General features: G+C 40.0%; 4 protein-coding genes and 1 long non-coding RNA gene across 8 annotated transcripts; 4 read left to right on the top strand and 1 right to left on the bottom strand.

Annotated features, from left to right (window-relative positions):
- The first annotated feature begins 1,028 nt into the window (after positions 1 to 1,028).
- LOC110016014 (putative helicase mov-10-B.1) lies at positions 1,029 to 1,808 on the top strand. The gene is made up of 4 exons (XM_020707388.2): positions 1,029 to 1,187; positions 1,261 to 1,452; positions 1,588 to 1,656; positions 1,735 to 1,808. Exons 1-4 carry the CDS (start codon positions 1,044 to 1,046, stop codon positions 1,786 to 1,788), a joined length of 459 nt encoding a protein of 152 aa, XP_020563047.1. The 5' UTR covers positions 1,029 to 1,043; the 3' UTR covers positions 1,789 to 1,808.
- Positions 1,809 to 5,509: 3,701 nt separating this feature from the next.
- Positions 5,510 to 10,889, top strand: LOC101164734 (syntaxin-2). Of its 4 annotated transcripts, none has more exons than XM_023960741.2 (9): positions 5,510 to 5,824; positions 6,024 to 6,120; positions 7,579 to 7,678; positions 8,117 to 8,191; positions 8,641 to 8,708; positions 9,697 to 9,805; positions 9,904 to 9,977; positions 10,055 to 10,192; positions 10,267 to 10,889. In XM_023960741.2, exons 1-9 carry the CDS (start codon positions 5,625 to 5,627, stop codon positions 10,504 to 10,506), a joined length of 1,101 nt encoding a protein of 366 aa, XP_023816509.1. In that variant the 5' UTR covers positions 5,510 to 5,624; the 3' UTR covers positions 10,507 to 10,889. The 4 variants fall into 4 exon arrangements, with proteins under 4 accessions (XP_023816509.1, XP_023816508.1, XP_004074905.2 ...); XM_023960740.2 differs by having other exon boundaries at positions 6,021 to 6,120; XM_004074857.5 differs by lacking the exon at positions 5,510 to 5,824 and having other exon boundaries at positions 6,021 to 6,120.
- A 607-nt stretch (positions 10,890 to 11,496) lies between these two features.
- Positions 11,497 to 13,676, bottom strand: pgam2 (phosphoglycerate mutase 2 (muscle)). Its single transcript, XM_020707789.3, has 3 exons — positions 13,074 to 13,676; positions 12,800 to 12,980; positions 11,497 to 11,927 (listed from the first exon to the last, which is right to left on the bottom strand). Exons 1-3 carry the CDS (start codon positions 13,488 to 13,490, stop codon positions 11,758 to 11,760), a joined length of 768 nt encoding a protein of 255 aa, XP_020563448.1. The 5' UTR covers positions 13,491 to 13,676; the 3' UTR covers positions 11,497 to 11,757.
- On the top strand, positions 13,353 to 17,699 carry LOC110016089 (uncharacterized). The gene is made up of 3 exons (XR_013659334.1): positions 13,353 to 13,719; positions 17,319 to 17,411; positions 17,492 to 17,699. It is a non-coding gene; the product is annotated as an uncharacterized LOC110016089 (long non-coding RNA).
- A 2,301-nt stretch (positions 17,700 to 20,000) lies between these two features.
- nefla (neurofilament light chain a) lies at positions 20,001 to 22,604 on the top strand. The gene is made up of 4 exons (XM_004074984.3): positions 20,001 to 21,111; positions 21,185 to 21,309; positions 21,461 to 21,798; positions 21,871 to 22,604. Exons 1-4 carry the CDS (start codon positions 20,065 to 20,067, stop codon positions 22,347 to 22,349), a joined length of 1,989 nt encoding a protein of 662 aa, XP_004075032.1. The 5' UTR covers positions 20,001 to 20,064; the 3' UTR covers positions 22,350 to 22,604.
- Positions 22,605 to 24,702: the final 2,098 nt, after the last annotated feature.

Below are 24,702 nucleotides of genomic sequence, written 5' to 3'. Positions count from 1 at the left end.
ATGTTATTTTTAAAGGGCTTGACTTTTTGGCTCCTAGTGGGTTGTGGTTATTGCAACTTTGCATCACATGTTGCTCTATTTCTTTCAGTGTGTTTCGTGCTGTGTACAATTTCAAAAGGACTGTTTTTCATCCATCCACACAGGCATACTGAAGAAAGTTATGCTGTCAAAATAAAAGTGGGGTGTTTAAAATAACAAAAGAGTTTCTCTGTCACTGCGAATGACAATAAGGTGAGAAAACAGAACTTTAATAGCATGTTTTTCTTTGGCAAAGTTGGAAAGTTTATTCATTTATTTTGTTTCTATTACAACAGGCAGTTGTGTCACTCATGCATGCACGTCACATTTTAGGTTATATGTATTACTACATCAGTTCATTTCTGCTTATACCGCCCTGTGACTACATTTGTAGAAGGTCAGCTCAACTATTAGCTCGGGCCTTAAAATTTAAAATGTCTACCTATTTTTTAAATTAAAAAAAGGTAAAGTCATTGGATTTAATCGAAATTACAAAAAGAAAACCATTAAAAACTCTGCAGCTTCTGCATTTTTTCTTAAAAAAATCTAGAATTAAAATTTTGATTCCAAATAATTAAAGATAAAAACAAACAAATGACAAGTTTTGCTTGGATTTACGTGTATTTTGTGTATTAAACAAACTTTTAAAGAATGTATGTTCACAAGGTAATATCCTCTTTGTAGGATCAATGAAGTGTTATTCTATTCTATTCTATTACAATGATCATTTTTAATTTTTTGGGTCAAACAGTGCAGGGTAAAAAACATGTGAGGGTCTCTGCTGTGTACTCTTTCAAAATAAAATTAGCATCATTTTAAATTTTGTGGTAAATTCTCATTTAAATGTATGTATTGTTCCAGTTTACAAACTTCTCCTTTAGGAGCAGGATGGTATGAAAAAAATCAGATAGCCACAATAAATGCTGGACCTGTTTCTACTTGCTGAGTAAAAATGATGATCTTTTGTCACTTTAAATAATTTCGCAGGATTTTTATAAACTTTTTCCCCAAGTTCTAATTTTTTTATGTGTCACCCGATTCATTTTGAATCTCCCAGCTCCCATCCTGCCATTCTCAAAGTTCCCAACGACCTGTTTTATGGTGGAGAGCTCCAGCCGTGCGCTCGTCTTAGCAAGTTATACAATCAATTGGAGCTTCTGCCCAAGGAGGTGAGGAGAACGTACACAGACAACAAGCAGCCTCAGTCCACTTCTGCTTTTGTGACTTCCTTATTCGTTTCAGGGTTTCCCGGTGGTCTTCCATGGCGTGGCGGGCATCAGCCAACAGGAAAAGGGCTTCTCTTATTTTTACAACATGGCAGAGATTGAAGTCATAAAGGAATACCTAAAATCCCTGATCCAACACCTCCACCGGAATAATGTGAGCCATGTTCCACCAGGAGAAATCGGCATCATCTCTCCATACAGGAAACAAGTCAGTTTAATTACATTAAAATGTTTTTATTATAAGAAATCCTAAAGAAATCTGAAATAGAAAATTTACAAACTTTTCGTGGCCAGAATAGTTCTAAACACAACTCTAACTTTGTCTTTAAATATCTACCTACAGGTGGAGAAAATCCAAAAGGCCATTCAATGGGATGCAGACCTCAGCAAAGAAAATTTGGAAAATGTAGAAGTCCGTCAGTGAAGCTTTTTGGAGCTTAACTGTAAAAGATTTTGCAGTCCATGTTAAGCAACTGTTTGTGTTTTCCAGGTTGGGACAGTGGATAAATTTCAGGGTAAAGAGTTCAGGGTGATTCTGATGTAAAATCCACTCCAATTAGCTTTTGATCGATTGTGAAAGGGTTCTCAGTTGTCTTTTAATTATGATTATGCCATTTTTAGACACAAAAAAAATAGCATTGTCGTTTTCTATGGTTTCTAACTGTTGGCGCAGAGCAACCCCACCTCCTTTCCCCTCACCTTTGCTGAGCGCTTGGAGCAGGGAGCTTGTAGCTCCCCCAGCATACAAATACACTCTTTTTCAAACAGCATGTTTCGTCTCCTCCAGATTCACAGCAATTTGAATTGTATATCATATTTGAAGTCATATTTCACAGTTTGGGATCGTAAAGTGTTAATCCTAAAATATTCAACTAAAAAGGTAACCATCCACTTTCCCAACACCTAAATCCCTTTGGGGGTCACAGGTTTGCTGGGGCCTGTGCCGGCTACTGTTGGTGTTGGTGGGCCATACCTTGGATGGGTCACCAGTCTGTCACAGCGGACCCCAATCACTTCAACACACTCTCAGGGTCACTTTAGAGTAACCAATCAACCTATGAAGCATATTTTTGGACTGTCAGAGGAAGCTGGAGTTCTCCCCATTCAGGCCTGGGAAGAACGTGCAAACTCCACAGAGAAACATCCCAGCCACACTTGGCTTTTATTTTGAAATTACTGTAGACAGTTGAGCGACACCAAGAATAAAGTCTTGTGAAGCACTTAAATTGAACATGAAATGTCATAGATATTATCAAAATACTTTCCTCTATAACCAGCTACATATTTCTGAAATTGTACCAGAAATTTCAGTGAGTTTTACAAAATTCTCTATTGTAAGTCAGAAGAAAACAATGCCTCCAGATACACTAAGTATGCATGAATATAAAGCTGGCTTTATAGATGACTAAAGCACTTTGTTTTTATAAAGAAATTCTGTAAATCAAATTGACAACAATTATTTACTCATCATATTAAAACCCTTTAACTGCCTGCTCAACCAAATGGTTGAGCAAACTTTGAGTCACCATATTTTTTATAAGAGAAGTTTCTCACTTAACTCAAACTGACTAAGCCATCTCAACCAATTGGTAGAAGCATGCAAATTTAAAGAAAACCAACAGATGGCACTGTGTCAGTCAGTTGCTTGCCCAACCTCTGTGACTGACAAACAAGTCACAACTTGAAAATGATCATACACTCTTTCTTCCTTTTTCATGAAAATTTGAAAGGTAGGAATATTTTTCTTACTTGGTATAACAGGTAAAGGCTTTAATGAACAGAAATATGTTCCTAAATAAACAAAAATAACCAAATTTATGTTTGTAATAATTTTTTTAAAACATGCTCTACCAAACGGTTGATTTGTCACTTTATGGTATAAGTAGCAAAATCAGGCCAATGTTAAATAATGGGACTGTTTGTCATAAAATCAGTTAGAACAACCTTCTAAATCATCCATTACTAAAGAAATAATCTTTAACACATCATAAATAATAATTTAAAATACATACTACTGTATAGTTTTGTCTACTTTTGAGTTTATATCAGCCTTTGTGTAAAGAAATGAAAAATCAAGATTTTTACAGCTAATTCACTTGAAACTAAGCAAAAATAGAGGCAATAATAATATTACTAACATTTACAAAAGTTTTCTATCATTATCTTTTGCTTTACAACTACTAGATAGACACTAAAACATTCTACAGTGCAAGACCACGACAAAATCCACATGACTTAGATGCAGATCTGTATGACAGTGATGATGACCCAACAGAGGATTCTGATTATCAGTCCACACATGCAAAGGGCATTGGTGACAGTTCTTTTGAATCCCTGGATGAAGAAGAATCTCTTTCAACAAGCAGATCTTCTACACTGCCACCTCATAAGAAGAACAGAAAAAGCAAACACATGCCATTCTACCTTACCAAGAATAGCCTGTCTCCTCCAATTTTGTTGGAGGAGACAGGCTATTCTCTTGACTCAATATTCCCTCTAACCCAAGCAAAACCACAAGAAGAACATGGAAGCATGAGGACATTGAGGAATTCAAGGTTCCAGATTCAAGATTTGAGCCTCCTGAGGATGTACACATACCATTCCAATACTTCAAAATGCTTTAAAATGATTAAGCATATTGCTTATCATACAAATCTTTATTCTTCTCAGATGTTGGGAGATATTACAAAGACAAGTTCAAAGAAATTGAGGATTTCTTAGCAATTCTTCTGTTCTCTGTATGTTTTCACCTTCCCATCGCAGGCGGACAACTGGCACCAAGAGTCAACATAATTGCTGACATCATGCCAAGGAAAATATTCCAGTTGTTATGCAGATATATAGATTTTTGTGATAAGTAGCACATCAACGAGAGTACAGACCAATTTTACAAGATTTGATAACAAATGATTCAACCTGCTGAGCAATGCCTTTGGGATCATGCCTCTTTCAACAGTCAGGCGGTGGAGTAAAGAGTCAAAAGAGTTCATCCCATTCCCATCACTGATCCCTGCCAAATAGATCTCTCTGATATGCTGGTGCACCTGTATAAGACCTGTACAGCTAAATCAAGGTGATGGTAGAGTCCCCGTTTGGATACATCATCGACTTTTGTGTCACTAATTCCTGGCTGGTCTACAAGAGGGACCTACTGAAGCAAACACCAGTGTCACTGAAAAGGTTCTGCCTGGCTGTTGCACACAGTTTAAATAACATCAACAAGCAAGCACCCAAAGTTGGCCGACCATCATTGAGCCCTCTACCACAGATGTGGAAAGGCCACACACAAAGACAATCACGACCAAAGCCACATTGTGCACTACGACAACATGGGACACCTGCCTCTTCACTCTGAAAAGCAGGGACGATGAAACCCCGGTCCAAACAGGTCAAAATGTCAGAAATGTGTTATTCTGTGTCTCATTTCAAACCAAGAATGTTTTATGAAATACCATCAAAAGTGAGTCAATATCCAAAATCTTTGTACTGTCAAACAACTTCCAGGAATATAGGTCAAAATTTCCTTTGTTTTTAAAAAGTTCAATGTTTGAGGCATGATATAAAGAATGGAGACAAATGCCCTTAATATTCAGTGTTAATAATTTCTAAATTAATTGGTTTACATGATTTTTTTCAAATATTTGTTGTTGTTATTTATTGTTTGTATTGACTTACTATTGATTTATTATTATTATTATCATTATTATTATTATTATTATTGACTTATTGTTGGGTTTTTCTAAATAATTTAAATTACATGTCAAAGAGGTGTAAAACTTCTAAATGTTTAGAAATTATTTTAAAAAATTCTTTGTAATAATTTTTTTATTTGTAAGAAGTCCTGCAACTATGCATTTTCCTTAAAGTTTGAGCTTTTAAGGCTGACTGTTTCTCTCCTTTAACAACAACAAATGATGTATATATATATATATATATATATATATATATATATATATATATATATATATATATATATATATATATATATATATATATATATATATATATATATATATATATATATATTATAAATATAATATATTTGGATATATGTATAAATATATATAAATGTAAAAATATATATGGTACATAAAATCTACTTAGACACCACTAAAAGCAATAGAAATCATTGTCATGTGGGCGTCGTCGACCCCACCAAGATGGCGTCGCGCTCCGGCACCGTCGGCCAGGCTTCTAAAGCAAAAAAAAAAAAAAAAAAAAAAAAAAGGCTTTAAAGCGGGGGTGTCTCCTCTAGCGATATAACTCATTGGTAGGACCATTCAAAGGTAGAGGCGTGGTAGGGTGGCATCTTCCCAAAGTAATATCATCTATTTACCTTTGAAATACCAGAAAACGTCGTTTTTTTTGTCGGCAAATAATATGACCCCAGCTTTTTTAAAACAAAGTTTAAAACTTTTTTATTTATTTTTAACCTCTGGAAGCCTTAGACTTGTCCGTTTCTTGTACTTGCGCCTGGTGTTTGTTTACCAGCTGCACGGGGCGGCGCATGCGTGCCCGCGCCTATTCTCACACAGGTGTGCTCAGTCAGTGACATCACCTCACAACAGGACGCAGGGCAGGTGAGTTGTTGTTTTCATACCGAGCTGCTATTTTGAATATTTCTCTTTTAGTTCCAGGGTGGTGGACCTCGCTCCTCTTCGGCCTCACAACTAAGGGTTTTAAATAGTGTTTTCTTAAAAAATAAGATGTTTGTGGGCGCGCGCTTTGTTTTATTGTAGAACATTTGCTGTTTATGACCGGGTTACATTTGGAAAGCAGGTGGAGGGAGGAAACTCCGCAGCAGTCGATAAAAGACGGATGCGACTCGCGGGGGGGAGAGAGCACGGACAAGATCATGGAGGACTGCTTCAAAACGGTACAGTTTACGATACCCACAAACCTTTGCGACCTACTAAAGTTACTAAAACCTCGTGTGTTGGCTTTGAAAGTGGCCGTTAAACCACACCTGTCTGCTTCCTTATTTTCCCGCGTCACCTTTATTCGCCCGCTAGGTTTAAGGTAAGGCAGCGCCTGAGAAGACTGCCATAAACTGCTGTTTACGTCGTAAAGTGTCACCCTATCTGTGTTTGGCTACTGGCGTAATAAATGGTCATGACTTGTAACGGATATTCTTCATGTTTCAGTAGCAGCTAGTGTGGAGATGCAGTCAGATTTGTCTAAGTACTGTAATAAATCTTCAATATTCTTCTTTATTTATTGCTTTAAATGATGAACTATTCATTTATGTCAGATTTAAAAAAAAAAAACAGTTCTCATTTTTGAGCCATTGCACTTTGATTTAGGGTGACATGACTGCAGCAATGAGGGCATGTGTGTATTTTTGATTGATCTCTATCTTCAATTGCGTTTCTGCTCTAGTTATTCTATTTTTCTTTTTTAATTAACCTCTGTTTCTTTCCATTTATCCAAGAGAAATTGACAGTCTACACAACCTAAGTTATGATATAACAAGGGTTTCTGCAGTCCAGTAATTATAATGTTTTACCAAAACTAAAACTGTAATTTGTCACGTTACTCAGTTACTGACAATAGTGATTAAATTAAAGTAGTTTGTTACTTTGTTATCAGTTCCCCCAACACTGCACATCCTGTTGATGAAGGATTTGCACATGGTCAGTACATTCAGTATGTGCCCCTTACTGATGGCTAGAGTGCAGCGTAAAGACATGGTACAAAAGCATCGTAAGTGTGTGTAACTCACATTATCCTTACAAATGCTTCACCATACATTTACCCCACGCTGGAAAATCAGACATTTAAATTTCATGACATCTTTTAAGGTGGCCGCACAAGCCAAAAGATGCGGCTGCACCTGTGTGCATCCCTCTACGGCCTTCACAGCACCTTTATGGGTGCATGTGACTAAGACTTTAGCCGTGATGTCACAGACATGTTTCAGGCTGCAGGTTTTCCCTTTGCAATAAGAGCCTCTCAGTGGATCCTGTACACAAGCAGCAGGTGGAGCGACTGTAGTAGCGTAACCACACCCTCGTGTCTTCAAGTCTCAGTCGATGCGCCACGTGTGTAGATGCTAATACGTCTGTCCCACATGAGGGTTTATGAATGTGTCCAGCTTTCTTTCCTCCAGTAGTTTACAGAACACTGTTTCTACTTTGACAGTTTTTTTCCGGAATCCTGTCATGCACCCTATAGGGGTATGCGTACTGGAACTACTGCTACAGATTAAAGTCAGTTTTTTAGGGATAACTTTGCCCTTACTGTCCTCTAGACAAACCTCTGAATACAAACTCTGTGTCTACTGCTCTTCTTGTTTACACAGCTTTATGGTGTTTGTGGGTTGTTTTTTTTGTAGGTGGGGGATGTGAAGAGGCTTATTGAGAAAATGTCCAGCCACGTGGAGGAAATGGAAGCAGTTCACGGCGCCATCCTGTCCTCTACAAACCAAGACCAGAGTAAATGTTGGATTGTTGACATTTAGAGCTCATTAGATAATGTTTTGACTGTTGGCATCACAGAGTGGCTGATCTGGTTGAAGGTCCACAACAATGAAATGGAATTTAAAAAAGCCTAACAGCATAAACAGCCACCACTGCTTTTATAGATATGATTGGCTTTGTCAGAAATTTTTTTTAGTTTACTTAATATAATTGTTTACACACAAATGAATAAAGCTGATTCGCTCTGCCGATCCCTGAAGGGATTCCGAAAATCAGCCATCTCTCTCTCTCTCTCTTTGTGTTGTAATCCAAAACACAGCGTCATGTTTCCTAAAAATATTGAATGGTTGACACACATTAGATGTATGTCATGAGCAGCTACAGACTGCCTTAAAGGCTAGTTTATTTTTAAATAATGAAATCTTTTTTTATTTATTTTTTTGGCATTTCTAGAACTCAAAGAAGAGCTGGAGCTGCTTAACAATGAGATCACACAGAATGCCGGCTTGGTCCGAACAAAGTTAAAATGTAAGTGAAGTTATAGTCCCTCGTCTGAGTAAACGGTACGGGCATACCGGATTTTTAGCTTCCATTTGGAACTAATCTGATTACAAAGGAGTAAAAGTACACAGTAGTGGCCTTAACTCCTTATTTGACTGGCAAATGGGAGAAAAAGAGGAAGTGGAGACTTCCACATTCTGCTGTCAGGTATGTATGGATGCTGTTTTCATGTAAAATTAAACCTGACGTGTTTTCTGATCAGTGATAGAATAAACCACCAGGTCACATCAGAACTGCACCAGTTTCTATATTTTTATACTTTGATCGGAAAACAGACCTCAGTTCTGTTATATTTTAATGTGACTTTTTCAACATTAAACAAGTGTATTATTGTTGTCGACCAACCATTTAGAAAGCTACAAATGATTACTGGGGCTGTAGAAATATTTGACATGGACTTTTTTTTTTTCCTACAGCAATGCAGAAAAGCTGGTTGAAAGAGAAAACTGGTGTCTCAGTGATCCATCGAATCTATGAGAACCAGGTCTGGAAATTCACTTTTTACTTCCTGTTTTGTTTGTTTGCTTAGACTCCCAGTTTCTATCACGCTGACATTCACGTTAGGATTGATGTTGAAATTGATTTTTTTTTTCCTTTCTTCAAGTTAGGCCTCAACCTTTTTCAGGCCACGATCGGTCTGTATGAGGCTGAAGTTGGTTTCTGACTTCTCTTTATTTAATTTTCTTTTGCTTCCAGTTTCCCACAACTTTTGAGTGTGAAGTTTATCTTGATTCTCTGTCAAATATCTGCAGCTGCTTTTAACTTTAATTGTTTACTAGAGTTTGTGTAGTAAAATGCGAAACAGATTTTCCCTTGACCCATAACTGTCTAAGTGGAAACTAAAAACCAGACGCCAACTTCAGCCTCATCTGACCTTCAAGATACAACAGATGAATACAAAAAATAAATAAAACAGTAACTAAAACTGATATTTTCTAAATATAATAATAAATGTGAATCCACCAGTTGAGCAACTTTCTTAGCAGCATCTTTGTAACATTGTTGCTATTATTATGGTAAATCCATGTTTGGAGCAAAGACTCCTGCTTTTTGTTTGTTAGCTGCAGCTGAAATCCATCTTTTATTTAGAAGTTGAAGCTTCTTCTGTTTCCTCATTGGCTCTTTTCTTCAAAAAAGAAACCTTTAAAAAGTGTTTGGTTTCTATTAACTTTGCCAGCTTCAGGTTTCATAGTAGCGGATGGATTTTCAATGTGTCACCGAGCGACTTGACATTCGTCACGGAGTCGGATGTGGTGGAAAGAATCCAGTTTTTAAAAATAATACTTCCTCCACAACCAGATTATAAATAAATCTTTAAAACATTTAGGTTGTGTTGTTTTTTTTGTTTTTTTTTTTGTAAACCAACCGTTCCACAGATTGTTACTGGCCTTTGGGTTGGGGGGGGGGGTGTTCTGTTTTGAGCAATAGCTCAATAATTTGATTTTGAATTGTGCTGACTCCCCGTTCAACAGCACTCTCATCTGACCCGCTGCTTTGATGAAGTGATGAGGCGACACCACCGAGCCCAAATCTGCTTCAGAGACAAATGCAAGGCTCAGATTCAGAGGCAGCTGGAGATCGGTGAGCAGCCTGAACATGTGGGAGTTAAAACGTCTTTCTAGTACTGCATTCATTTATTCTTCATCTGTTGAAAATGACTTTTTTTTGTTGTTATTTAGTGGACAAGGCGACTTCAAATGAGGAGTTGGAAGAAATGCTGCATTGTCACAATTTGGCCATTTTCATAGCTGATGTTAGTGGGAGTTTGTGTCTTATCTAAATTGTTCTTCTTGTTCTCTTTTGAAATAAAAATGTCTTATCGTTGCTCAGGTGAACTCTGAGACTCGTGTGTCGGGTCGAGCTCTGAATCAGATCGAAAGACGTCACCAGGACATCCTGTCCTTAGAGTCCAGCATCGGAGAGCTTCGTGAGATATTTGCTGACACAGCAATGCTGTTGGAGAGTCAGGTAAGTGGTGGCATGTGTGGACACACAGGCGCAGCAGCAGGCCAGCCTGTGTCAATTCTGATTGTTTCCACCAGGGGGAGCTGATTAACAACATAGAAAGGAACGTCACAAGTGCAGCGGAATACGTGGTCGAATCAAAGGCAGAGATGGATAAAGCCATTACGTACAAGAAAAACCGCCTCCAGGTGGTTTCGCTCCCGAGCTTTTTCAGGCCTTTCAGAAAAAGAAGCAGTACCAAAACCAGACCAGAACCAAACCCTTCTGACCTGAACCACAACTGGACCAGTGAGCTTGAAGGTTCTAATCAGGACTGAAGCCTGTGCTTCTAAAACACCAAAACTCCTCAGTGACATTTGTCTGAACTGCTCTCCAGTATCGAAGTGTTTAGCTTTGTAATAGATCCAAACTTTTTAAATGATCTGTTTTATTAGATACGGAAGATATTGGAACAAACCTTTCAGGAAATCTGTGCCTGACGAACCGAGTCAGGATCAGACCTGGTTAGACGCTTGAGAAACATATATTTATTCAGTCCACTTGTTATTTATTCTGCCATCCAGTAGATGGCACTATAATGCAGAATATGGGACCATCAATGCTACAGTGTAACATCTTCTTTTTAAAGTTATTGTTTTATGTGTTTATAGTCTGTAATTTAACAATATTTAATAAAACTGTTAAACCAAGACTCAAATAATTTTGCAGTTTTATCTTCTGTAAAAAAACAAAACAATGAAAAATATGAACTAAAACGTCTCAAAAATGGGATTGTGTGCATCATCAATATTGTCCAAAATTCACTTTCATCATGTAGGTGCGTGCAAAATTCTTTGGGTTTATGAGTATGTGGCGGGGGCACACAGTCCAGGACTGCTGCTTGGTGTTGCTAGTTATTTGAATCCCATCTTCAAAGGCTTTATCCAGCAGAATAAAAACCAACATAACTTAAAAGTTAACATGCCACATCTGAAGGGTGGTGGTAATCTAAGTTTGTAAGAAATATTAATGTTTTCAGACTCAAATGCTGGTGTTTTAGGCCTTTCCAATGCAGTCTGGGCAGAGTGAAGAAATGGTCTGCATCATGGGAACAGTGCCATGTGAACTCCTTGACTTTATCTCCCAGACTGCAGTTCTCTACCCCACCCCCATGTCTGCCTCCAAGATAATATTTCACAGCACCTTTATGCTGAAACCACTGATTTCTAAATAAGAACAGAAGGTATTGTAGTACAAGACAAAATTGAAAGCAAAAAAAAATGAAGGCAACTCTTATAAGCTGATACGAGAAAAGATAGAAACGGATCTAGATAAAAACAAATCACTTTTTTTATTTGGGTTTGCCAGAGGGGTGATAGAGTTTAATCAAAACATTAGAGGGGGTTAGTGTCTGCGTGGATTGACCAGGCTTTTATTTTGTGTCAACCAGGCAAACTAAAACATTTCCCAAAGTTGGAATGAAAATTTACTTTAACAGATAAAAGAAAAACAAGTCGAAAGACAGCGGAAAAGTCCCTTTTTTGGATTTTTTTTTTTTTTTTTTTGCCTTCTGGAGCTTCAGGGGAAGCTTACTTCTTGGCCTTTCCCTGGGCAGCCACAGCCTCCATAGCCTTCTTCACAGTTTCCTCATCGCCCAGGAAAGACATGGGCTTCACCGGCTTCAGGTCGGCGTCCAGCTCATACACGATCGGGATTCCAGTGGGGAGATTCAGCTCCATGATGGCTGCATCAGACATACCTGACAAAGGTTGACAGAAACGGTTTAACTCACTGAAGCTCAAAGCTGTCAACTTTTAAAGTCCTACACTGATTTTTGTTTCGTGTTTTGTCTGTTTTCAAGTGTTCCTAGCATAATCTTGTAACTATAATTGTGCCATTTTTAACCAAAATCCAAAAATCTGTGTCGTTTTCTAGGACATAGTTTCAGCAGAGCGGCAGAAGTTCATAAGAAATTAGAGTTGGGGAGTAACCCTGCTTCCACTTCCCATCATCAATCTGTTCCCATGCTCTCCCGCTAGCTTACGGCCCCCGACCTAACATTATCGGTGCCTTGGACAAGGATAACAAAGTTGTACGTGGATCTAGTCATCCACGGGTGGATACATCGGAATGGGGCGGAGCAGTGAGCTTGTGCCCCGCCCACTTGTAGAGTCACAACTACCAGCTTTCTCAAATGGACATTTTTCCGTCTGCCTCTGATTCACAACAATTTGAACAAAGAAATACTCAGAAATACAATTTTAGGCTTATGTGTTCTCCATCAACAAAAACATGTTAAAAACATCATTTCCATTGGAGAGTGTCTTTAAGTCCTATCCAGACCTACCATACTGATCCTGCCTGACATTAACTGTGAAATGACCCCCCCCCCCTCTCCCTTCAGGTCTGACCATTCTCAAAAAGCTCAACCTTTCTGCATAAAGGTCATGACCGTAACAGGAGCCACATTCATGCTCCTCCTCTCTGAGTCCTTCATGCTATTTATATCTACTGTAATCCACATCGCTGAGTGTGGAGACAAGTAGAGGTTTTTTTTTGTCTTTGTCTGCAAACGAAGCTCACTTCTAACGTTTTTTGTGACTTAAAAGATAAAAAAGCCCTGAAACTCACCCTCTAAGTGCTTGACGATGCCACGAAGGCTGTTGCCATGAGCGGCGATGATGACGTTTTTCCCAGCTTTGATTTGGGGGGCAATGACATCGTTCCAGAAAGGCAGGGCGCGGGCAATTGTGTCTTTCAGTGACTCACAAGTGGGCAACTCCCCAGGCTTCAGGTCCTTGTAGCGCCGAGACTGGAAACAGATAAAAGTAGGTGTGAAACCTGCACTATGACATTCCTCTGCTGCATTTATAATAACTGATAGTTTCTAAATGTGTTGTCTCACCTCACTGATGATCTTGTGATAAGAGTGGTCCTTGTCCATAGGTGGAGGTGGGATGTCGAAGGAGCGACGCCAGATCTTCACCTGCTCCTCCCCGTGCTTCTCGGCCGTCTCTGCCTTGTTGAGTCCGGTGAGGCCTCCGTAGTGGCGTTCATTCAGGCGCCACGTGCGAATCACAGGCAGCCACATCTGGTCCGTGCCCTCCATGATGGTCCACAGGGTCTTGATGGCTCGCTTCAGCACAGACGTGTAGCACACGTCGAACTTGAAGCCAGCCTCTTTGATGGCTTGGGCTCCTCGCTTGGCCTCCTCCATTCCCTTCTCACTCAGGTCGGCATCAAACCAGCCACAGAAGCGGTTCTCCTGGTTCCACGCACTTTCTCCATGACGGACGATCACCAGACGATGGACAGCGGTCATGATGAAGATGGCTCCTCCTGAGTTTTACCAGACACACACCCCTCAGGCCTTCTTAGCGGCTCGATCCCACACGATCCACAGCTCTGGCCGGCATACCACACTCTTTTTATAGCAGACAGGCCTCTTTACTTTCCTCCTGTGAGAGCCTCTCACTCTCTGATGGGCATAAGATGCAGACCAATCCACTCAAACCTCTGTTGGGACGGTGGGACAGGCTGGAAGGGCAAAGGTCAGGGATCCACCAAAATAGCACATGACTTTTAAACTGAGATCTCTGAAACAAAAGTGTAAAGAGGCACTTCTGAGTGAAATGAGGAGCCACATCGTTGCTGAGGAAGCTCATATAGAGTATATTTGATAAAATATTAAATATAATCAGTGCAACAAAGGAGCTTTCACGTTCTCACTTAGTTGCAACACCTGATTGGAGTAAATTCTTACTTTTTTAAATTTACACACATGAACATATTCCTAAAACAAAGTTTGACAGGATAAACTCCCTTTATAGCTTATTTAAAGATTGACCAGATCTCAAAAACCATGATTTAAACTACAAAGTGTAATTAAATATTCTTACCTCTAGATGTTGCTCTAGTGTTACACACCCAAGTCAAATTTTACTTTTATTTTTTTTACAAACATACATCTTTGCACATTGCTTTCAATCCCTTGACGCCTTAAGTTATTTCCATTTCTATTGTGGCTCTTCGGCTTTGAAAAAACAAAAGAAATCATTCAAATTTTTAAAAATAACTTTGTAGTTTTGGTTAATGTGCTTTAGTTTGTTAGGTTAGTGGTGTTTTTTGTTGGAATAAACTCAAGAATTCTAAAATTAAAGAGTTGGATTTACAGTATAAAAAAAAAAAATTGGGATTCTGCGCTAGTGTTTTCTTTTTAATAGTAAAAGGAGAAAGAGGACAAAAGCGCATCATAGACATAATAATAGAAAACTCCCTGTTTTGACAGAGGATGTACTGTGTTTTATTTTGAAAGGATCTTGTACATGCTGCTGTCAAAAGAAAAATTAAATTAAATTTATTGAAGGAACAATATTACAGTGTTATAATTAAATTATTGTGCATATAAAAGTAAAAAAAAAAAAAAAAAGAGAATAGGTAGAATAGCCATAAAAGCATAAATAAAGTTTGTTTTTCTAAACGGTGGGGTGGGTTCTTGCTGAGTTTGATTTAGACAGAAACTGGGCCAAATGGCTTTTTTAGTGTTAAAGGTCTCAGACTCCTGGTCTAGGGCATCGGAGTGAACATTTATAAAACTTATACTTAGTTTCACTCACTCTACAGATATTTGAAGTATGTTTTATCGTGTCCTATTTTCCTTTTAATGTACTGTATATTTTCAAAAAAAGATGTCATCATAAAAAAAAATGTCACTTCTGTCACTGCTTTCAATTAGTGGCTAAATTAAAGCAGCAGAAGTAGTTTGATGCATATTTGCATCAATAGGCGTTAAATTAAGACTGATGTCTAGTTTTAGTTTTGTTAAATAGAAAAGATCAAAGTGCAGCTCTTTAATTAAAACTTTGGCAAAAACTCAATAAAATATTAATTACATTTAAAGCTTTAAGTTAAAATGATGAATATTCTTTTTAGTACCACCTGACTGAAACTGGGCTGCAAAGTACAGTTTTCCAGAGGAGAAAAGAACGAATTTTAAATTTAATGCAGAACGTTTTTGATTAAATTTCAAGTAAACTCAAACTCGATTTAAAGTTTTAATATAGACTTTATGTGTTAGTGTTGTATAACAGAAGAATTTGTTGCATTGTTGTGGAAAAGCTTGTTGAAACCAGAAGTTTACATACAGCACATAAAACACATTTTTTAAAAAGTAAAATGTAAACTTTTCCTGTTTTAGGTCAATTACAATTAACTAAATTATTTCTATTTGCTATATGTCAGAATAATGAGACTAGTTTTTTTTAGACAAGTTTTTATTACTTTTATCAAAGTAAAAAGTTTACATGCGGTTAGATCACTATGCCTTCAAACAATTTGGGAAACCCCATATGGTGAGGTAATCTTTTGGAAGCTTCTAATACGTTATTGACAGCATTTGAGTTTATTAGAAACACACCTGTGGATGGATATATATTACAGCACATTTGAAACACACTTGCTTGTTTGTAAGACATCATGGGACATTCAAAAGAAATCAGTCAAGACATAAGGCAGACAATTTGCACAAGTCTGGTTCTTCCATGGGTGCCATTTCCAGACTGTATGCAAGTATTAACATCAGGTGAACGTCCAGTCATCGTATTGCTCAGAAAGGATTTGGGTTCTGTGTCCCAGAGATGAACATACTTCGGTCCGATATGTCCAGAACAACCCAAGGACGAAGACAAAAGATATTGTGCAGATGATGGCTGAAGGTGGTGAGAATGCGTCATTATCAACAGTGAAACTGGTACAGTACTGTAAGGTACAGACACGGGCTTACAGGCTACTCTGCCAGGAAGAAGCCTTTACTCCTAAAGAAATATAGAAAAGCCAGATTAAAGGTTGCTAATGCAAACACGGATAAAGACTTTAATTTTTGGAGAAATGATCTTATGTTTGGAGGAAAAATGGGGAAGCTGGCAGGCCTCTGAACACTTCACTATTTAGTGCATTTCACAAAGTTGATGGTATCAGGAGGAAGTAACAATGTGTGTAAATATTGATGCAACGTTTGAAGACATCAGCCATGAAGTTGAATTTTAGGCACAAATGGACAAATGGACCCAAGGCATACTGCCAAACTGGTTACAAAGTGGCTTAAGGATAACAAAGTCAATGTTTTGGAGTGGCTATCACAAAGCCTGGATCTAAATCCTATTGAACATTTATAGTCAGAGCTGAATAGGCGTGTACAGGCAAGGCAAACTACAAATTTGGCTCAGTTACACCAGCTCTGTCAGGAGGAATGGGTCAAAATCTTGTGAGAAGCTTGTGGAAGGATTTCCAAGTCGTTTGACCCAAGTGCTGCAGTTTAAAGGCAATAGTACCAAATACTACCAAATACTATAGTACTAAATACTAATTATATGAATTTTGACTTTGATAAAAGGAAGAAAAACTTGTCTAAAAAAACCTGTAGTCTCATTATTCTGACATCTAGAAAATAGAAATAATTTTGTTGATTACAATTGACCTAAAAAAGGAAAAGTTTACTTTTATTTCATGTCTGACGGTGGTGTAACTTCTGGTTTTAACAGTATGCCCTAAAGAGCTGGTGACATGTCTAACTCTGGAGATCAAATCAAGTACTGGCATATTGACAAAATCATTTTAAACTTTTTGAATCCTTGTATAAGACTTCAAAAAAAATTTCTTTCCAAACATTTCCATTAAGACCTTGCACTACTAATTTATGCCACCTTTCCTTACATCATTATTTTTTCATTATTTAATTTTAGTATTATTTATTTATTTTTCTCTTGTGAGCTGAGGAAATTAAATTGTGTAAGCTCTTTTTTGTTATACACGCCAGACTGGAAATAATGTTTTGCTGTGATGTTTTTAAAAATCACATGTTATTTTTATTTCTTTTTTTAAGACTAAAATATACTGCAAAAAATATTAATTTGAAAAACCAGCTAATTTTACAAGCAAAAATGGAGAGTCAAATTAGCAGTGTAATCTGACTTTCTTTTTTTAAATAAAGTTTCAAACAATATTTAAATCTTTTAGGTATAGGGTGAAATATTAGGTTCTTAAATTATATTAATATAAAAATAATAGATTTATTAAATTCTAAAGTGTTATAAGTGTCATGGTGCCTCTGTCAGACTCCTCCCCCTCCCAGCTCTGCTCTGCTCTGCTCCAGACTCACCAGCTGTGACTACTCATCTCATCAGCTACCTGCTCTACATAAGGAGACCCAGCTCCAGCATTCTTCGCCAGTTTGTTAACCCTGATGGTGCCTAGTCTCCCTAAGCGCTACGTCTGGCTCCCCTTGCCTCGTACCTCGCTAACCTTGCCTTGTCTTCTGTGCCTCAGGTTTACCTCATGCCACGAGTGTCACCTGAGTCTGACACCACCTCGAGCAGCAGCTTCATTCTACTCATGCTGACGCTTCCCACCTTCAAGAGCCTCAGCTTCCGTGCTCCTCAAGATCTCCAGCCACGCCCCTTTACCAAGAGCTCAAGCCACGCTTACCCACAACACTGCTTGGACCAGCAAAGAAAATAAACTTTCTACTTACCAACCACTTGCCTGTCTCCTCCTTCCGGGTTTCAGCATCTGGGTCCGTCTCGTGTTTTTATCATGACAATAAGTAATGTAATAAGATTCTTAACTAAAATAACATCTTGAAAACTAAGCTATGCTTAAATATTTTTCAATACATTTTGGCAGATTTAATCCTCAGTTTGCTGATAATTGAGTTCCATGAATATTATTGCTCCTTTTGCGTTTACGTATCATCATACTTACACCCCCCCGCTTCACTTTAAGGTTACACTCTTTGTCAAGGTGACGATTTTAAGATCCTGCTAGTGTGCTTTGATCTCAATAATGCTTCCACTATAAATTAGATTTATTTTCCTGCATCTTTAGTCAATTTAATCATACTTTGTGCCAAAGGACAAAAGACGAGAGATTTTCTTGGACATCATCCAATGAGATTGAAGCTCAACAAGTAGTGTCCTCCAGAATGCCTCATCTGTCCTGAAGATGTAATTTACTCAGATAAGCTGTGCCAAGTTTGAAAGCTCCAGGGTTTTTTTGTTGTGCACTTTGCGCATCTTAAGTGTCATCGAATGGATTTTGAATGAAATACAAACTTTTTAAAAGGTTACTTAGAGGTGCTGCCAATTTTGAATCCTTTGTTTTAGAGTTTTTTTTTTTTATCCCTCTTAGTCCCATAAACGCACTAACAGGCTTATTGGAAACATAATCCAACATAAAGCTCTGTAAGCATTTGTCTGCCAAAAATGACCCTTGTGCAGATTGTTAGACTGCTGTTAAAGGGGAAAAAGTGTACACAGGGGAGTTTGTGTGATCACGGCGGTTCCGATGACTCAGCCTGCAGCACAGTTCACACCGCTCTGCATCGTTGAGGATTTTCCACCTCTCACCACCCGCCTCACTTCTGTTTGGGGTACGGCGCTGCCCGTGAGCATTGCAGGCCCCTGCTGCAAAGGTTCGGCAGCACACAAAAAGCCTAAACGCAGACTGCAAATCACACAAAGTAGCACAAGTGTGCACGAGCCTTGCTGCACACCGCAACAGCAAAGCTGCTTTACTATTAATGTGTGTGGAAAAGCAAGCCTTGAGACACTGCAAGCCTGCAGAGATTCATATACAGTAGGAGTCGAATAAAAGAAAACGCCTGTCAGCAGCTGGATGAACTGCAGGGATGTTTATGCTGCAGATCAGGAGTTATCATCATGAAACTGGAGACAAAAGTTTGACCAGAAACAGGATATACTCTTCATTCGTTAATCCAAATTGTTGATGGTAAATTGCAATAACAGTGCATCCTTTCTCTCATCATTTTACAGGAAACACATAAACAACTGAAATCCACACGCGTTTCTATTGCTTGATGCAAACTGCAACAACAGGCCCCCTAATAAGAAAACAATTCTCAAAATTAGAAAAATAATGTCTTTAACCCTTGTGCTATCCTAGGCACTTTAACATTGGGAGTTGGGTCATCTAGACCCACTAGACAGTGCACTGAACCTTTATTCTTCAATCATTTGAGAACCTCACTGGTGTCCATGGATTAAATGAAATCTTTCCACCTTTATCCACCTTTGTCATGGTAGGGAGAACACGTCAATGCAAGGGTGGGGTCATCTAAGAAAGCACAGGGGTTAAATAAGCAATAAATCTGCCAGTGGGGTTAAGAAAAATAGTCTCACCAAGAATTCTTATTTTAAGAAAGAAATTCTAGTCACTAAGACATATTCTCTTTAATATTTTGATTTTAAAAGACTTTTTGGTTGTTGCCAAAAATAAAAATAGTTTTCTTAAAACAAGTGTGTTTAACTTTCTTAAGATTCTGTATTTACAGTGTCGTTTTAAGGATCACTGAGGTCATGACTGCAGCTGTAATTCTGTTCTCCACCAGGAGATGATGTGCTAAGTCACCACTGTTAGATGAGAACACCCTCTTCCTCCTCTTCCTCCTCCTCCTCCTCCTCCACCCTGCACTAAAATTAGCTCAGTGAGTTTTCTTTTTGTCCTTTGGATATTATTCCATGACAACCTGCATTTGTTTGCAGCATTGTTATATAAAATAGACTCAAATTCTACTCAATAATAAGTTTTTAGTAGTATTTTACTGTCTTTGCTTATTTATTGGCAAATAAAGTTGATTTTTTTTCCTGTTTTTCTGCCTCAAAGTTGATTATTTCTTTTATTAGACCTCCTGTACATCTCCTCATGCCTCCTTTCTAGTTTTGCATCATTGCGGTGTAAGCCTCGAGAAGCTGCATTGTCAGAGTTTGGAGAATGCGCCTGCGTCAGACCCTCCTGCCCTGCTATAAAAGCACAGGCTGCAGCAGCAGCAGCAGGCAGTCTAGCTTCAGCCTGAGCCTGTCCCACACCTCCAGAAGTCAGCCATGAGTAGCCTCGGATATGACCCCTACTACTCCTCCTCGTTGTACAAACGCTGGTATGAGCCTCCCCCTCGTGTGGCGCCGACCAGAGGGAGGACCCACGCCAACTACTCTTCTTATGCGACCCCTCTAGCCTCGTCCCGTCTGCAGTACTCCTCTCCCAGCCGGGTGCTGTTCTCCTCCTACCCCTCCTCACCAGTGTCTTCCCTGGAGCTGGAGCTCAGCCAGGCGGCCCACATCAGCTCAGAGTTTCGGGCTGTACGCACACAAGAGCGTAGCCAGCTGCAGGACCTCAACGACCGCTTTGCGGGGTTCATCGAGAGAGTGCGGGAGCTGGAGCAGCAGAATCGGGCTTTGCAGGCAGAGCTGCTGCTGCTGAGGCAGAGGCACGCAGAGCCGTCCCGCCTCAGAGCGCTCTATGAGCAGGAGGCCAGGTCCCTGAGGGCAGCTGTGGAGGAAGCCAGGATAGAGCACCAGGCTGTGCTGAGCCAGAGGGAGAAGCTGGAGCAGACCCTGAGGGTGATGCAGGGTCAGTATGAGGAGGAGATGTTGGCTCGGGAAGAGGCAGAAGGGAGGCTGATGGAGGCCCGTCGTGACGCCGACCAAGCTGCTTTGGCTAAAGCTGAGCAGGAGAAGAGCGTTGACATCCTCCTGGAGGAGCTCGCCTTCTTGAAGAGGATCCACGAAGGGGAGGTGGCCGAACTGCAGGCTCAGGTCCAGCTAGGTGTCCAGGTGGCTGTGGAGTCTGAAGCCGCCGCTCCAGACCTCTCTGGGGCTCTCAGAGATATCCGGTCCCAGTACGAGAGGCTGGCAGCGAGGAACACGCAGGCAGCAGAGGAGTGGTTCAAAGGGAAGATCGGCTCCCTGACGGAAACCGTCGCCCAGCACAGCAACGCCATGAGGAGCTCCAAAGATAAAGCAGGAGAGTACCGGCGCCAGCTGCAGACCCGCATCCTGGAGATCGACGCATGCAGAGGCCTCAACGAGTCCCTGGAGAAGCAGCTGCACGAGATAGAAGAGAGGCAGAGTGCTGAGATTGCTGCTATGCAGGTCTGTAAATGTACCGTTGATGCATGGATTGAAAACTCATCTATCCTTTGACTAACGATGGATGTGTGTTAAGAACACCATTGCAGAGCTGGAAGGAGAACTGAGAGGCACCAAACAGGAAATGGCTCGCTACCTGAAGGAGTACCAGGACCTTCTGAATGTCAAAATGGCTCTGGACATTGAGATTGCTGCATACAGGTGACAAGTCAAGCAGACAAAGCTGAAAAACGATTAATGTGGAAGAAATATTTTTCCGTTTATTTACTTTGTTATCGTGTTTGTTGAATTCTGCAGGAAGTGATCCAAATTTAAGCTAAGCTTTTAACATCTGTTTGTTCTTTGTTTGCAGGAAGCTTCTGGAAGGCGAAGAGTCCCGCTTCAACGTGGGAATGGCCGTCGGGGGTCCATCCCTGTACGGCCACGGCTTCGCAGCTCCCTCCTTCGGTCGGCCCCTCTTGTCCAGCCTGAGCTCTGGAACCTCCTACCTGATGACCTCACGTCTCCTCAGCTCCAGCACCACTGAGGGAATCATCTCTGCCAGCCATGCCCTGCAAGCAGAGGCCAGCCCACCTGAAGAAGAGGAAGAGGAGGAAGAGGTCAAGGAGGAGGAAGACGAGGAGAAAGAGGAGGAAGATAAGGAGAAAGAAGAGGAAGAGAGGGTAGAAGGAGAAGCTAAAGATGAGACAGGTAAGATTATTTTTCTAATCTAAAAAATAAATTCGCTGACAGACAATAAAAGAAGTTTGACATTTTGTAAAGGTGGTGAAGAGGAGGAGGAGGCAGAGGTGGCTGAAGGAAAAGAAGGGGGAGATGAAAAAGAGGAGGTGGAAGTCAAATCAGAGGAAGCTGAAGATGAAGGAGAAAAAGATGAAGAGGTGAAAACAGAAGATGCCGAAGAAAAAGGAGAATCAGAAAAGGTGGAGGTGAAAACACAGGATGCTGAAGAAAAAGGAGAATCAGAAAAGGAGGAGGGGAAAACAGAAGATGCTGAAGAAAAAGGAGAAACAGAGAAAGCTGATGCAGAAGGTGCAGTAAAGCAAGAGAAGGAGGAAGCTAAAAAAAGCGATGAGAAAGATGACAAAAGAGATGGCGCGAAGGAAGAAAAAGTCAGCGACCAAAGCGTTAAGGAGCCAACCCCGAAAGGGGAGGACAAAGGTGACAAACCCAAAGGAAAGGACGAAGAAAAACCAGCCAAAACAGAGCCTGCTGAAAAGAAAAGCACAAAAGACCAAAAGTGACTTTAGCAAAGTTCGGTCCAGCCTGGCAAAAACCACAGCTTGATAATCGGCGCTGTCAAGTCTGCTTGTTAACACGGTGCTCAGCGAGGCAGTCCAATAACCAATTACAGCAACAAATCCAGGTTAACTGCTTGCCGATAACCAGATCAATCCAAAAGGGTCCCATTGCACATTTCCTGGTGACTAATGTCTTTAATTGCTGAATAAAAGAGTGTGTGTGAGTTCTGAGTGCTCAAATAAATGAATTTAAAATCATGTCACTATTTCTGAGTCTTTTGATTAAAAATTTTAATTAAATGTGTTTGGGTGACAGCAATGGTTTGCTACATTTCAACAATGGTTGAAAATTTAAAGCTGAATATCTTATAAAAGGAGAATTGTCTCAATTGTCAGTTTTTCTAATACTTTGAATATGTCTGAATTCACCTCCTACTCCCTAAAGACTACAACACAATATAGTGCTAGACTATTAGTACCCTGGATTTGAAAAGCATTCAGACACCATGCTAACTCTTTTTTTTTTTTTCCATTCATCTTCTAAACCCCTTTTGTCCCTTTCGGGGTCACGGGGCTGCTGGAGCCTATCCCAGCCACTTGTGGGCGAAGGCAGGGGACACCCTGGACAGGTCGCCAGTCTGTCGTAGAGCCACAACACAGCCATGCAAACTCACATTCACACTTATGGACAATTTAGAGTAACCAATTAACCTATGAAGCATGTTTTTGGACAGTGGGAGTAAGTCAGAGTCCCCAGAGAAAACTCACACATGCACGGGGAGAACATGCGCTAACTAACCACTGTGCCACCGTGCAGCCCTTTTTTTTTTTAAACGACAAATGTAACGCCACAGATTTCCTGAAGTAAAGAAAAAAACGTAAGTAATACCAATTTTACCAAGACTATTTAAGAATCCACCATGTTCTGCTAGGTTCAAAGTCAATGCATTGTGGTCTATATTAGCCAATCTGGTGAGAATCAATGCAAACTCGTTTTTCGCAGAAACTTCTGGGAAAATCTCCAGGGACAAACTCTATTAATCAGAGATTTTCTCAAAATAGTTTTTATTTTCAAAATAGAGACATTCAGGGAAAAAAGTTTAAACGCTTATCCTTTTTACTAGTCAGAAAAAGGGGGAGAGTCATAAAGATCTACCATTTTGCTTGTTTTCTAACTAAGATTTCTGTAGTTGCTGCTAACTACACTATATTACCAAAAGTATTGGCTCTCCCACCCAAGTGATCAGAATCAGGTGTTCTAATCACTTGGCCTGGCCACAGGTGGATAAAATTAAGCACTCAGGTATGCAGACTGTTTTTAAATAACATTTGTAAAAGAATGGGCTTTTTTCACCAGCTCAGTGAATTCCAGCATGGGACTGCCATTGGATGCCACCTGTGCAACAAATCCAGTTGTGAAATGTTCTTGTTCCTAAACAGGACTCTAGAGTGCGACTGGAGTTTTCAGTGGTGCACCTAAAAAATAAAAAATCCATGGTCGCACCAGGGTGCCAAACCCTTCTGTGTGGAAAGAAAACAGACATAATCTCCACAACTCAGAAAGTTTCATTCCTGTATAACAGATGTATAACACCTATGCAGGTGTAACACAACTTAAATGAGACTTAAATGAGAATGATGTTTATTTTTAATTTTTTTAGTTTATTGGGCTGAATGGTGGAGCAGTGGTTAGTGCTCTTGCCTCACAACAAGAAGGCCCCCGGGCCCCCTGGCTGGGGGACCCAGTGTGTAGTTTGCATGTTCTCCCAGTGCATGCGTGGGTTTTCTCCAGCTTCCTCCCACCGTTCAAAGACATGCTTCATAGTTTAATTGGTTACTCTAAATTGTCCTTAGTTGTGCATGGGTGTGTGATTGTGGCGCTGTCCAAGATGTCCCCTGTCTTTGCCCGCTAGTGGCTGGGATAGGCTCCAGCAGCCCCGTGACCCTGAAAGAGTTGAAACAGATTAGAAGATCAATTAGTGTTTTTGTTTAAGAGAATGTTCATTTGAGTCATTCAGTTTGGGTCAGTGGGCTAGCACCCTTTGCACTCCAACCCGATCCCAGCGGCAGTTGGAGCGGGAAAGAAAACTCTGTTAAAATTCTTTAACATCAGAGCTATAGCACCAATGTTTATAATCTTTCAACAACCGTAACTTTTCAACTGTAATTCCAGCAGGTTCTGAAGCAGAGAAAAGCACTGATAAGCAGCACCGCATGGTGGTGAAGTGTTTACATAATCAACGTCCATCACCGGGTACTGCTGTGGGGAAAAGCGGCTTTGTGCCACAGCGCTCTACATTAGTAAAGTGTTGCATATCGGTGCACAACCAAAAAGAAAAGCCGCTTTTCTTTGTGT

Source organism: Oryzias latipes, chromosome 12, assembly GCF_053564925.1.
Source record: "Oryzias latipes strain Hd-rR chromosome 12, Olatipes_Hd-rR_3.1".
In the NCBI taxonomy this organism is placed as follows: domain Eukaryota; kingdom Metazoa; phylum Chordata; class Actinopteri; order Beloniformes; family Adrianichthyidae; genus Oryzias; species Oryzias latipes.
The sequence above is the reverse complement of the archived record's forward strand: the minus strand, read 5'-3'. Positions and strand labels throughout refer to the sequence as shown.

What these genes read in the sequence shown, in the direction of transcription:
- LOC110016014 (XM_020707388.2), top strand. Translation starts at nt 1,044, where the DNA reads ATGTGTCACCCGATTCATTTTGAATCTCCCAGCTCCCATCCTGCCATT. An exon ending in TCTCTCCATACAGGAAACAA is followed by an intron (nt 1,453 to 1,587) that starts GTCAGTTTAATT and finishes ATCTACCTACAG; the next exon opens with GTGGAGAAAATCCAAAAGGC. An exon ending in AAAATTTGGAAAATGTAGAA is followed by an intron (nt 1,657 to 1,734) that starts GTCCGTCAGTGA and finishes TGTGTTTTCCAG; the next exon opens with GTTGGGACAGTGGATAAATT.
- LOC101164734 (XM_023960740.2), top strand. Translation starts at nt 5,625, where the DNA reads ATGACCCCAGCTTTTTTAAAACAAAGTTTAAAACTTTTTTATTTATTT. An exon ending in CACAACAGGACGCAGGGCAG is followed by an intron (nt 5,825 to 6,020) that starts GTGAGTTGTTGT and finishes ACATTTGGAAAG; the next exon opens with CAGGTGGAGGGAGGAAACTC. An exon ending in CAATGCTGTTGGAGAGTCAG is followed by an intron (nt 10,193 to 10,266) that starts GTAAGTGGTGGC and finishes TGTTTCCACCAG; the next exon opens with GGGGAGCTGATTAACAACAT.
- pgam2 (XM_020707789.3), bottom strand. Translation starts at nt 13,490, where the DNA reads ATGACCGCTGTCCATCGTCTGGTGATCGTCCGTCATGGAGAAAGTGCG. An exon ending in ATCACAAGATCATCAGTGAG is followed by an intron (nt 12,981 to 13,073) that starts GTGAGACAACAC and finishes ATCTGTTTCCAG; the next exon opens with TCTCGGCGCTACAAGGACCT. An exon ending in CATCGTCAAGCACTTAGAGG is followed by an intron (nt 11,928 to 12,799) that starts GTGAGTTTCAGG and finishes AACCTTTGTCAG; the next exon opens with GTATGTCTGATGCAGCCATC.
- nefla (XM_004074984.3), top strand. Translation starts at nt 20,065, where the DNA reads ATGAGTAGCCTCGGATATGACCCCTACTACTCCTCCTCGTTGTACAAA. An exon ending in CTGAGATTGCTGCTATGCAG is followed by an intron (nt 21,112 to 21,184) that starts GTCTGTAAATGT and finishes ATGTGTGTTAAG; the next exon opens with AACACCATTGCAGAGCTGGA. An exon ending in ATTGAGATTGCTGCATACAG is followed by an intron (nt 21,310 to 21,460) that starts GTGACAAGTCAA and finishes CTTTGTTTGCAG; the next exon opens with GAAGCTTCTGGAAGGCGAAG.